This window comes from Temnothorax curvispinosus, unplaced genomic scaffold, assembly GCF_003070985.1.
Source record: "Temnothorax curvispinosus isolate PA1 unplaced genomic scaffold, ASM307098v1 QBEX01002412.1, whole genome shotgun sequence".
Lineage (NCBI taxonomy): Eukaryota > Metazoa > Arthropoda > Insecta > Hymenoptera > Formicidae > Temnothorax > Temnothorax curvispinosus.
The window spans coordinates 210,383-221,872 of NW_020212192.1; the positions used below are offsets into that span (position 1 = coordinate 210,383).

At 34.6% G+C, this 11,490-nt stretch overlaps 3 protein-coding genes across 4 annotated transcripts; 1 reads left to right on the plus strand and 2 right to left on the minus strand.

The window, feature by feature from the left end:
* On the minus strand, positions 1-2,234 carry LOC112451599 (geranylgeranyl transferase type-2 subunit beta). 2 transcript variants are annotated; one of them, XM_025011305.1, is made up of 6 exons: positions 1,998-2,234; positions 1,630-1,734; positions 1,134-1,490; positions 740-884; positions 459-634; positions 1-290 (listed from the first exon to the last, which is right to left on the minus strand). In XM_025011305.1, the coding sequence occupies exons 1-6, from the start codon at positions 1,998-2,000 to the stop codon at positions 78-80; spliced, it is 999 nt and encodes a 332-aa protein (XP_024867073.1). In that variant the 5' UTR covers positions 2,001-2,234; the 3' UTR covers positions 1-77. The 2 variants fall into 2 exon arrangements, with proteins under 2 accessions (XP_024867073.1, XP_024867072.1); XM_025011304.1 differs by lacking the exon at positions 1,998-2,234 and having other exon boundaries at positions 1,630-1,773.
* Positions 2,235-2,339: 105 nt separating this feature from the next.
* LOC112451598 (egl nine homolog 1) lies at positions 2,340-8,889 on the plus strand. The gene is made up of 5 exons (XM_025011303.1): positions 2,340-2,891; positions 3,226-3,923; positions 6,704-6,823; positions 7,253-7,463; positions 7,775-8,889. Exons 1-5 carry the CDS (start codon positions 2,438-2,440, stop codon positions 7,801-7,803), a joined length of 1,512 nt encoding a protein of 503 aa, XP_024867071.1. The 5' UTR covers positions 2,340-2,437; the 3' UTR covers positions 7,804-8,889.
* Positions 8,890-9,058: 169 nt separating this feature from the next.
* LOC112451595 (DNA polymerase epsilon subunit 2) lies at positions 9,059-11,485 on the minus strand (the record flags this gene model as incomplete). Its single annotated transcript, XM_025011295.1, has 4 exons — positions 9,059-9,431; positions 9,510-10,193; positions 10,717-11,254; positions 11,481-11,485. Coding segments are annotated over 4 exons (1,503 nt in total), but the record flags the coding sequence as incomplete, so codon positions are not given.
* Positions 11,486-11,490: the final 5 nt, after the last annotated feature.

Genomic DNA, 11,490 nt, shown 5'->3' on the forward strand with positions numbered 1-11,490 from the left:
TCTACTTTGTGGAAAATCTACAATCATATATTTAACAAAGAATTAATGTACATTTATAAAGCGTATCAGATATATAATCACGCGTCGAGTCGCGATGGTTTAAGACCTAAGCGATCGATTATATACTCTGGCATACAATAAGTAGGATTTATTGGTTTTAACGAGAAATTCTTGTCTAACAATGACAACGCAGTGAGGCCGAACAAAGTATGAAAAGGGTCAACCATATCACCGGGCCGATCACTGAAACCGCCAGTTTCGACATCTTGACAAATTAAAATGTAATCAACCTGGAAAATGAAAAAAAAAAAAAATTATATATTAGTAGCAATATTTGTGTGATTATTTGATTTGGTCGGTCAAGGATGTAGGACAGTGAAATAAACTAATTGAAGAAACGGAAATGATAGACAGATCCAATTTAATATCTCATTAAATGTCTTTCAAGAATGACTTACCAAGCCTTTTTTATCTATCCAATGAAGACGACCCAAAATTGTTAACGCCGATAGCACCCACCAAGAGTAACATACATCTGGTAACTTTTCAGGCCTGCCATTTAAACCGCCAGAAGGTAGTTGTCTCTCGCATAACCACCATCCTAAGCGATCAGCGTCTATCAGATGCAGATGTCCTGAAAAATATTTTGGTAAGTGATAGTAGACTCTATATATCTTCTCTATATTTTGTATATTTCGTAGAGTAGTTGTTATATTCTGTAACTTTTCTATATAAGTACCTGTGATTGAAAGCAATCCAACGCAACAATAAATTAAACCCGCGTGACTCTCAGATCCTGGCTTCGAGCCGAATCCTCCATCAAAATTCATACATTTCAATACGAATTGTACCGCTTTCTCGACATCTATCGCGTCTAAACGGTTCTGAAATATGTTAATACGATATGAGAACTTTACTTAAATTTTTTCACGAGTTTCTTTTGATTTGTAAATAAAATTTTCAAGAATTTACTTTTTCCAAAATGTGTTTTATCGTTTTATGGATAAATATTATCTTCCAAGATATCCATCTGATCTCAAGAATTGATTTTTATAAAAAAAAATTTCAACGTTATTAAAACACTTTGATCTTATTCTAATAGACCGTACATTTATACTCTCAATGATATTTACCAAGAGTGACAGAGTAGCAACGGCACAGAAAGAAAATCGGACATCGACCTCACCCCATTGATCGCCCACAAAACTTCCATCTGCCTGTTGTCTCTCTTTGACGTAACTCACGACTTTATCGACGTTTATTACATCCAACGCATCGTACATACACAAAATTTGAACCGCGCTAAGTGTATAAAGTAAATGTGGATCGTGTTGTATACTGGCACTGATACCACCACTGTCACTTTGACATTGTCCAATAAATTCTAACACTTCTTCTTTATTGGTTTGTTCCAATTTGCCCATTAAATCTAGAGCGGTAAGGCCCCAGTATATGCCAGACATCCTCATATGCTCTGTCTGAGAATAGTTCTAAAAAATGTAAATATGTCAATCTTAGAGAAATGTCATAGAATATTAAAAGTGTACATATCAAAATATATTTTTGTCATAATTGATTTCCATACAAAAAAATTAAGATAGCACAAAAGAAGTTGAGAAATATTCTTACGTATTCATCTTTGTTGGTCCCGTACGAAATGAGATAGTTTGCATGTTTCTCCATTAATAACTTTGGAATATTGTTTGGTAATTCAATGTCATGCCTCAACGTTGTCTGAAAAAATGTAAAAAAAAGCATGACGTGCCATTCTTCCCTTGCTCCCTTATCTGACAGGCAACTTCAAAATACGTGGTATTGTCTTTACAGATATAACAATCGCAGAGTATATAGACACACTAATCTTGAGAATGTGAAAAGGGAAAAAAGATCTTGCTTGTGCGAGATCTCGATTAGAAAAAAATAAATGCTCCATTTTCTAAATAAGAACATTTGTGTACGCTAACTTTTTCATGGATATCAAATAGGTTAGAACTTACCATTTTGCAATCGTTACAATCGTGTAACACGATTGTTATAAATTATCCAAATATAGTTTGTTATTTCTAGATATTCGTCTTCGAATCTATATTCGCATTCGAAATTTAATTGCCAAATTCAAAGTCAAATGATGTAAAAATTGCATATTTTATCGAGCAAAGAAGAACACACCAGAGTTCAGGAATGCCTTTGCACACACTTAAGGATTTAAAGTCACTAGACGCGAGTCGGCGAGTGCGTGGAGTGGACTAGTGGACTGCGCACTGCGCAGGAGGGCGCGGGGCCGCCGGGGGAGCGGAGTGCGGAGCGGTGTGCACTGTGCATGCGCGGTGCGCGAGCGCGTGAGACTTTCCTCCACTCTCCACTCTCCACTCCACTTTCTTCGTCGTAGAAATGTCGTCGGCAATTGCCGCAGCGGCGTTCGAGTAAACGTAGAAACATGTCCGGAGTGTCCGGACCGATAGTCGGTCGTGCGCAGACACTCGGCGACGGCGTACAAACGGGTGCGGAGCTGATCTGCGCGGTTTGCGACAAGACCGACAAGCTGTCGAGGTGCTCGCGTTGCAAAGTCGTCTTCTACTGCACCAAGGAGCACCAGAGACGCGACTGGAAACGTCACCGGGAATTTTGCGCGACTCACCCCGTGGCCGTCGCGTCTACGGAGGAGCCGTTCTCTGCCACCTCTGCCACCGTCGTCCTCGCGAACGAGCGTTCCGACCGCAAGATCGGCGAGATCGAGATCCCGTCCAAGCGGCATCCCCCTATCGGCAATAATCGAGCCTCGACTGTTCCGAGTGCGCTGGCTCCTAACCTAAACAGGACCTCGGTCTCGGATGCACCGTGGGACTCGAACGTCACCTCGGAGCCGTGTCGAGACGAGAAGCATTTGGCAGGTATGTGCGCTCGCGATTTCTCATTTTCGCGCGGGACGCCCGCGCCGGCACGTCGCCTGTCGCCATCGTCGTCAAGCGCGGATTTTACGTAGCAAGAGGATTTCGGTAATGACAATGAGAGAGTCCCGTTTCGCGTTGCGCCCAGTTGCGCCGCGATAACTCGCGATATAAATATTATAAATATACTCGCGAACGCCACCATGTGTGCGTTCTAACATTCTGTCCTCGCGGAGGACACTTCTAAACCTTATAATTATCTTTTATCGCACCTTGTAATTATCTGCGTTATAGCTTAATGTAACTGACAGTTTTCGTATACTTGGTCTGATTGCAGATTCAGTTGCGCGAGAAGAAAACGGATCGAGTCAACGAGAACGGAAAGGGAATCAGAATCTTAAGAAGAAGTCAAATAGCGGGAAGACAAAGAGTGCGCGAAATAACAAGGTTGATGGCTGGACATCGCCTATAACATATGAAGGTAGTTCGGAAGACACTATACTAGGAGCTCAAGCCGAGCTCTTGAATCCCATTTTAGAGAGTTCAAGAATTTTCGACAGTTTAAGCAACGTGGATCTTGGCTCTCCCGCTCAACATCGTAACGGCATGAAGAACTTGACGGAGATACAGGATCAGGAAGAAGAACTTCTGCCTCCTTTTCTACACAAGAATAAAAGCAATCTCAAGCAACTTCTAGACAAAATTTGCCCATATGTGATAAGGGATATGGACAAGTACGGCGTATGCGTAGTGGACAAGTTTTTAGGCAAGGAGAGAGGTCTCAAAGTGTTGAACGAAGTGTTAAATATGTATAGTGCCGGATTATTTCAAGACGGACAGTTGGTTTCCAATAAAGGTAGCGCGAATGACTTAAAGACGATACGCGGCGATCAGATAATATGGCTAGATGGAAAAGAAGAGCAGTGCGAAAATATTGGCACGTTGATATCACAGGTCGATGCGATCATCATGAAAGCCAATAAAATGCATAATAACGGGAAAATAGGAAACTATACCATCACTGGAAGAACGAAAGTGAGTATCCACACGTTTGTATGTAATCTTAAAAGAAATAAAAGATGATATAGATATTATTTTAGCTTAAGTTAAGTAATATAATTCCTTGAAATTATGCAGATTATATAGCGCGCAGTTTTAACGTAGCACGCGAAGGTTTCAACTTTTAAAAGTTATAACTGATAATACGACTGTGCGGTCTACTATCTTGTGTGAAACAAAAGTAAACAGCAACGTCCTGCACATGGTGAAAAGTTTACAAAATGTATCTTTCTCTTTATTTTCGTATTCGTGTTTGTGTACTCGATTATCGTTTACATGGAGCAGAAAATGTTAATGCGATGTGCACTAAGCACATAGGATTTTCGGTCGCGCGAATGACACGCCGAGGTGAACGCGATAGACAAGGTCAGGACTCCAAAAATGTTAAGATCTGCGAGGGAGTATTATACGCCGAAAGGAGGAGAGTGGGATCGTGCCAAGTGCAGTCAGTCACGTACGCCGCGCGCGGCTCCCACCCTCTTTCTCTTCTCTTATGCCGCGTGCCGCCTGTGCCGAGTGCCGACGTGACGCGATACAGCAAATTTGCTTTACGCTACGCTACCCAAACTCCCGTCCAGCTGCTCAATCGCCCTAACGTCAACTGCGTACTGGCGTCTAGTGGTTTCGACGAAGAAGGAAATACTTGTTTGGCCAAAGATTCATTTCTTATTTCAGTTTTTGCCGGCGTATTATTAATATGAGAAGGATCGTAATAGTAAAGTTTTGTCGGATATTTAAATATAATAACAAATTATATATCTAAATACATAACAGAATATTGATTTTTAATATGCATAGTAAATAATTAAAGACAAAAATGTATATTTGATTTGAAGACGCAAAGATAAAATACACAAAGAGAGATTTTTTTATTACAATATAGTTTACATTTTTGGTTTATACATACGTTATCTTTATGAAAGATTAAGAAGTCCTGTAACGAAAATTGAGGTATGAAGCGAAAAAAAGAAATGTAAACTTTTATTAAAAGAATAATTCGAAACAATTATGTAATATAAAGTTGATATACATACTCAGGATATATCCTATTATCTTATGAAAGTTTCATGTTTCTACGGGCGGTATTCATTGTAATAGTTGAATGTAAATGCTATTGAATCTTAAAAATATCACACATTTCTTGTTTTGTCAATAGGTTCAGGATATTTCTCGTATTGTTCGCGAATGTATTGTACAATAGTTTATTTTAAACTGGTACCTGTTTAATAATTATTTGATTTGTGATCGCTATTATTGTCCTTTCGTACGATTTATCAGTGTCTATTTTTAGTTAGATATCCGATTACTCATAATAACACAAGGACACGTATATCATCCGTATCGCGTATGCATGTTAACGCGTTTAATTTACTAAATATCTTATTTTATATGCTGTCATTTTTGAAGCTGTATTATAATTTACGCGCGCGCGCTAATATTTGCAATATACACATTTGAGATGAGTTAATCCATCTGTGAATGTGTATGCATATTTTCGAGTCAGAAATGATCTTATCCGAATAACAAAACAAATATAACCAATAAAAAAAAAGAAACTCGTTTACATTCTTTTTACTAAATAAATTACAATGATAACTGTAACGTAACGCATGGAGCTTTGAAGAAAAATGTCTATATTTTTAATTATGCATTATTCATGTGAGAGATAGTATGATAACAAATTGCAAGGATATTTCGATCAATGGTCTTTGAAAGTCAAGGCGCTTGAACATCTACTCAGTCTTAACAGAAATATAATATTGTACATTCCTTTAATTTAGAAATTATTGAATAAAGCATTGCGTATTATAATACGTTTAGGGTGTTCCTCTCATCCTAAGGATACTTTCAAAATTGGCTAAAAAATCCGCACAGAAGAATGTGCTTAGAAAAGCATATCCTTGTATTTTTTCTTCAAACTTTTTACTGAAAGAGCTGACGTAAGAATATTTGCAACATTATCATCGGCTTATTAGCAATAAGCAAACTTTGTTATCAGAAAACGTGAGAATGCGCACGTAAGGCAATACGCTTTCGATGTGAATTGACTCAATCAATTATTGCGTCGTAAGTAATATATAGTATAGTGACATATCATTCGATAATCTACCGAGATAAAGAGAAATGTGAAATATTTTGTCCGTTAATGATCACTGCATTATACTTATTGCGTACATCAAGCGATACGACAAATGATAAACATGATACTATACTCGGAACGTGTTACAAATGTATATCTAAGTTTCCTCCCTCTCTTCCATTAGATTGGCGCTTTTTTTAAGTACGTATTATCTGGGAATAATTGTTTTTTTATTTATATTTTTAACTTATATAAATTATGTAAAGTATTTATAGTTTTTCAGTTTAGTTTATGATTAAAATCTAACAATATTTTTTATAAATTTTCTAATATGGAACAATTGTTACTTATCTTTCAATTTTATATTTAAATATGACAACTAGTCGTCAATTATCGCTCGGTGTCATCTACATGTGCTTTCTTTTTAAACAAATAATGTTGATTTTTTTATGCTATACATATGTATATGACTCATACACAGGTTCTCACATCATCATTCATGTTTGATTAAATCAGTAATATATAGCTTTTTCTTATGTTGCGTAAAATCGACTCGCGATGAGACATTCAAATAATCGAGTATTTTCGAATTTCACAGAATCAGTCAGAATTTATAATAATTTGCCGAGTATACACTTCTTTCTTTTAATAAAAAACTTTTTTTTCTGTGTTCCAGGCGATGGTAGCTTGTTATCCCGGTCACGGTTCACATTATGTGAAACATGTGGATAATCCTAACCGAGACGGACGGTGCATCACAGCAATTTATTATCTTAATCGGGATTGGGACGTCAAGGTGAAATTTTATATATATGTATTAATATATTTTTAATTATTTTTATATTCATTACATTACGATACACATATGCGAGATTGTACTTAAAGAAAGTGTGTATCTACATATCAATTATAAGTAACTTTTGAGTTCTTATAAATAGCATATCAGGCATCTGGTTGAATGCTAAAGCTAAAACTATAGGAATTTAAAATAGTATAGTGGTCCGTGTCTATATAGTCTGTTCTGATTACAAATATGTGATTTTCTTTTTGATATTATAGCCCATCATGCTTGCAGTGACGAGAAAATCAAGAATATTAATAAGATCTTGTAGATACGTTATTTTTAAGACCAAAGGATAATATAAAGCCTAATAAAATAGTTGTGTGTATAATATAATATAACGACAAAATTTGTAAATAATTACGTATTTTCTATTGTACACAGGAGAATGGCGGACTTTTGAGGATATTTCCTGAAGGCTGGCGCGATCAAGTAGCAAACATAGAACCTTTGTTCGATAGGATATTATTTTTCTGGTCGGACAGGCGAAATCCACACGAGGTGCAACCAGCGTTCAAGACGAGATACGCCATTACGCTTTGGTACTTCGACGCCGAAGAGAGGAATCAGGCTTGCCGAAGATATCAAAGGGAAAGTGCGTAAACGATTGCATTGAGAATGTTTTTCTATTTTCTTTACTCTTTTCCCAATACAGCTAACAATTTTTACATAAAATATCAATGATGATTATAATGAAGCTAACTTGCGATATCACGTTGTGTTTTACAACGTTAAGTAGAAATTGAATAAAACGTTTTTTTTTCTTTATCTGCATTATGTATTATTCCGTATTAATAAGAAATTAGAATTATAATTTTAATCGACAGCATGAGGATCCTTTGTATCTCATCTATTTTATAAACACAACTACAAATATGATATAACTTGGCTATAAATTTCTTTTAGGAGAACTGCATACGAAGAATAGTTCGTGAGACACAGAGCGTGAAGAAGTCGACGACTACGCCGTCCGATTGGACTGAAGTTATACTTGTACATAAAATATTATGTATTATTATGTATTATGATAATTTTTGCAGGAGGAATTGAATAACATACGAAGAAAATTATCGAAGACTATGCGTGTTTGCAAGGAAGTGCAATAGACGTAAGAACGTACTTTTTTTTACAGATGGCACTGTAATATATGTGATGAATTAATGTGTGTAGTTGTTGCAATTTACGCATATATATATATTATTTCGAATTTCTGAGATTCTACGTGTTCGCACTATAATTCATGTAACCTAATATTTAAAATATCAAATTTGCTTCCTATATGTTTTGAAGAAAACTTATATTTGTGTCGATCATTAACTTCCGTTATGTAAAGTATTAACAATATTTAGAGCATGTTGCATTTGAAATATATTTTAAGCGAAACCATAGAATATAATGTACAAAAAATTTCTTCCAGGAATTTATTATTTCGATTAATACACCTTGATTTCAAGTAAATTTGCTTCCACAATCTATCTGTATGCATTATTTTTTTAGCAAATGTCAAACCAATTGTGGTTGTTAAAGGATTATACTGGATCACACAAAGTATAATGTTAGTATTATTATTATGTTGTAATGTTACGATTGATTACATTAATTAACGACTCTTTACGCTTATATAAAGATCATGTTTGGTTTATTACGGCCAGTACGTGACTTATGCTTCCAGTGCGATAAATTGAAAAAATTAAATTGGGGCCCAGTCTGTACCTGTATAATGTTATGTATATTGCAAAACGGTAGAAACACTGTGTTTAATATTCTATGTACCTATTTATATGGATTGATAGGAAAGAAAATAAGCATGCGCGTACCATCTGTGTCCTATTCAGGTCTGATACACCATCCTAGTAGTCATCCCAATATAGGAGATACAAGAGAAACAAACAGTTTAAAAAAGGTATTATGTTCGTGATATATTATAAATATATTCCATCCTACAAATTGAAATTTTCACTAAGTTACGTCTCAATATTTCCTACTGTATCGTTAGACATGGAGGATTAAATGTAAGAAATAATCCTTTTCGTGATTAAATTATTTTTGTCCTTTGGGCTTAATTTGTTTCACGTTTATATAATGTCGAAAAACTTATAATTTAAGTGACCCATTATCGGTGGGTTTTTAAAATATTGTAAAAATAAACAAGATTTTGTTATTAAAGCGAAATAAATATACTAAATTATAAAAGAGTTACTTATGTATTAATACCTAGTGTAGCTCTATACATTGTCTATGTACAAAGAAAATTACCATGATTTTTTCATATAACCATTTTCTTAACTCAAGCAACATTGATGTCGCTTGGCAACTGACAATCTTGAATCTGGTTGGTAGCAGGCACATAAGTTTGAAACGAAAAATTGTTTTTTGAGAACATTCCGGGATTTATCACATAACAATCGGAATAATTGGTCGTGTAGGTTTCAAAATTGTCAGCAATCACAATGAGATCTGGCGTTGGAAATATTTGTAAAGCATGGTCATATTTCCAATATACTGGAACGACTTGAAGAGGCACAGGAGTCAGGTGTGATTGGCTGATGATGGCTTTGGCGAACTGAAATTTTTTTTATTAATATTGACGTTATTACATGTTGCAACTTTGATAGCGTTCATCAATATACTGACTACTTACATGTTTGAAAAAGTGTTCTTCTTTCGGGAAACGAAGCGCATTCCTGCACATCTTTGTTAACATATCTTCTCTTAATATTACGATTTCCTTTGTACAGTACTGTATTCTACATGGATTCGTGGTAAAAATAGCATTTGGTATCATTTTTGTGACTTCTTCGATAATGCATTTGGGCAAAGGAGGTTTCGGTAAAATTTTAGGAGAGCCTAAATCATGTGGGCCAGGTACAAAAACAAATTTGGAAGATTCCTTTAAATTTGTATATTGTATTATTATGTCAACCAAATTTTTAAAACCCGTTATCAAGGCTTGCGCACTAGTTATATTTGTAGGGAAACTTAAGAAATGACCACACAATACAAAAGCTATGGGAGGATAATCCATGTAGCCATTCAGTATCGTCTTAAATTTTTGTAAGACATGTGGAACATCCAACCATAATTCTGCTATGAATACTATCATTCCATCCTGGTTGCTCTCCTCGTGGACTTGTAACTTTTCTGACATTTTCAAAGATATATTATGTGGTCCACCAAATGTATTTGTATCGCCAAAATCTGATCGCAAGCTTTCCGATGATTCTATTGGCGGAAGGTTGATACTTTCTATGTGTAATACATCATCCTTGTAAACACCATTAGCTATTATTATACAACCTTCCATGATGAAAGTATCTTGAAAATCGTATAAATAAAATAAGGAAAATAACATATTATAAAGATATTACTGCTATTGCTGTATTTTAAAGATCTTATATCTTATTAGCACATATATATTTTTATATACTTATATCTTATATTAAAGAATTACTTAAAAAAATCAGCCAACGTTCAACGAACAAAAATATGTGATATGAAGACACAGATCTGGAAATCTATTTCTTTTCTAGTTTTTCAAAATACTATCAAAGTATGATTAATTATGAAGAAACATCATAATTTCTCATTACAAAGTAAATCATTTTATCAATTTATTTTTCTTACCGTTACATTTAAGATATCAATTAAGAATATATTTTCAAAAGTAGCATTGGGAAATACATCACTGTGTACTTGTGAAATATTTTTGAAATACGATAGTATTTTGAAACAAGTTAGGAAATGTTTATCACACTGTTCATATGAAACATTTCCATACATTTTGGAATAAATATATTTTAAAGTAAAATTAAATATTTAAAAATCCAGTATTACATCATAAAGGATATTGTATTGCTGAGGTCTATTTTGACAGTTCCACTTGTATCTTCCAAATAATATTGATCTTCCATTAATTGTGTTATCAGACCCATTACGCATACATTCCCTATTCTCAACTCGCTCAACAGATATTCAATAGGTATTAAATTTGTCTTATCTGTTTGCTGTTTCTCAAATTTAGAAGACAAAAATTGCTTATGCCTCAGAGTTTTGTACCACGCCATTTCGAAGCGATGTCGAAAAACTAACGATTTATATTGCGTTTCAGGGTAGAAATTTTCATTGTCAATAATAAATTTCTTTTTAGAAATATCATACTTTATCTTCGGTATATTATATCCATTTATAACATTGAACACTGTTTCCGTATCTTTCAATTTATATGGCTCCAAGCATTCTTCTATAGCAATTTTTATATGTTCAGCTTTAATGTGTGGATCATCCAAGTTTTGAGCCAGGATCAGTTCTATAATACGACTGAGCCAAGATTCACGTTCATCTTGCGATATTTTTAATAGTTGCTTGGCAAGAGATACTCTAAGTTCCCTAGAAAAAATGTAAACAATTACAGATACATGTAATTACACGCATAAAAATAATGTTACAGAGTATTCACTAAACAAGTTGAAAATTACGTTAATATATAAAAATATAAATATACATTATAGAAATAAAATTATAAAATATAAAAAAATGTCAATCTATCACTGATTTGTTTAGAGCTTATTTTTTTTGTCGCAAAATTCCTGAACGTAATAAACAGAATACTTACTTTGACAATA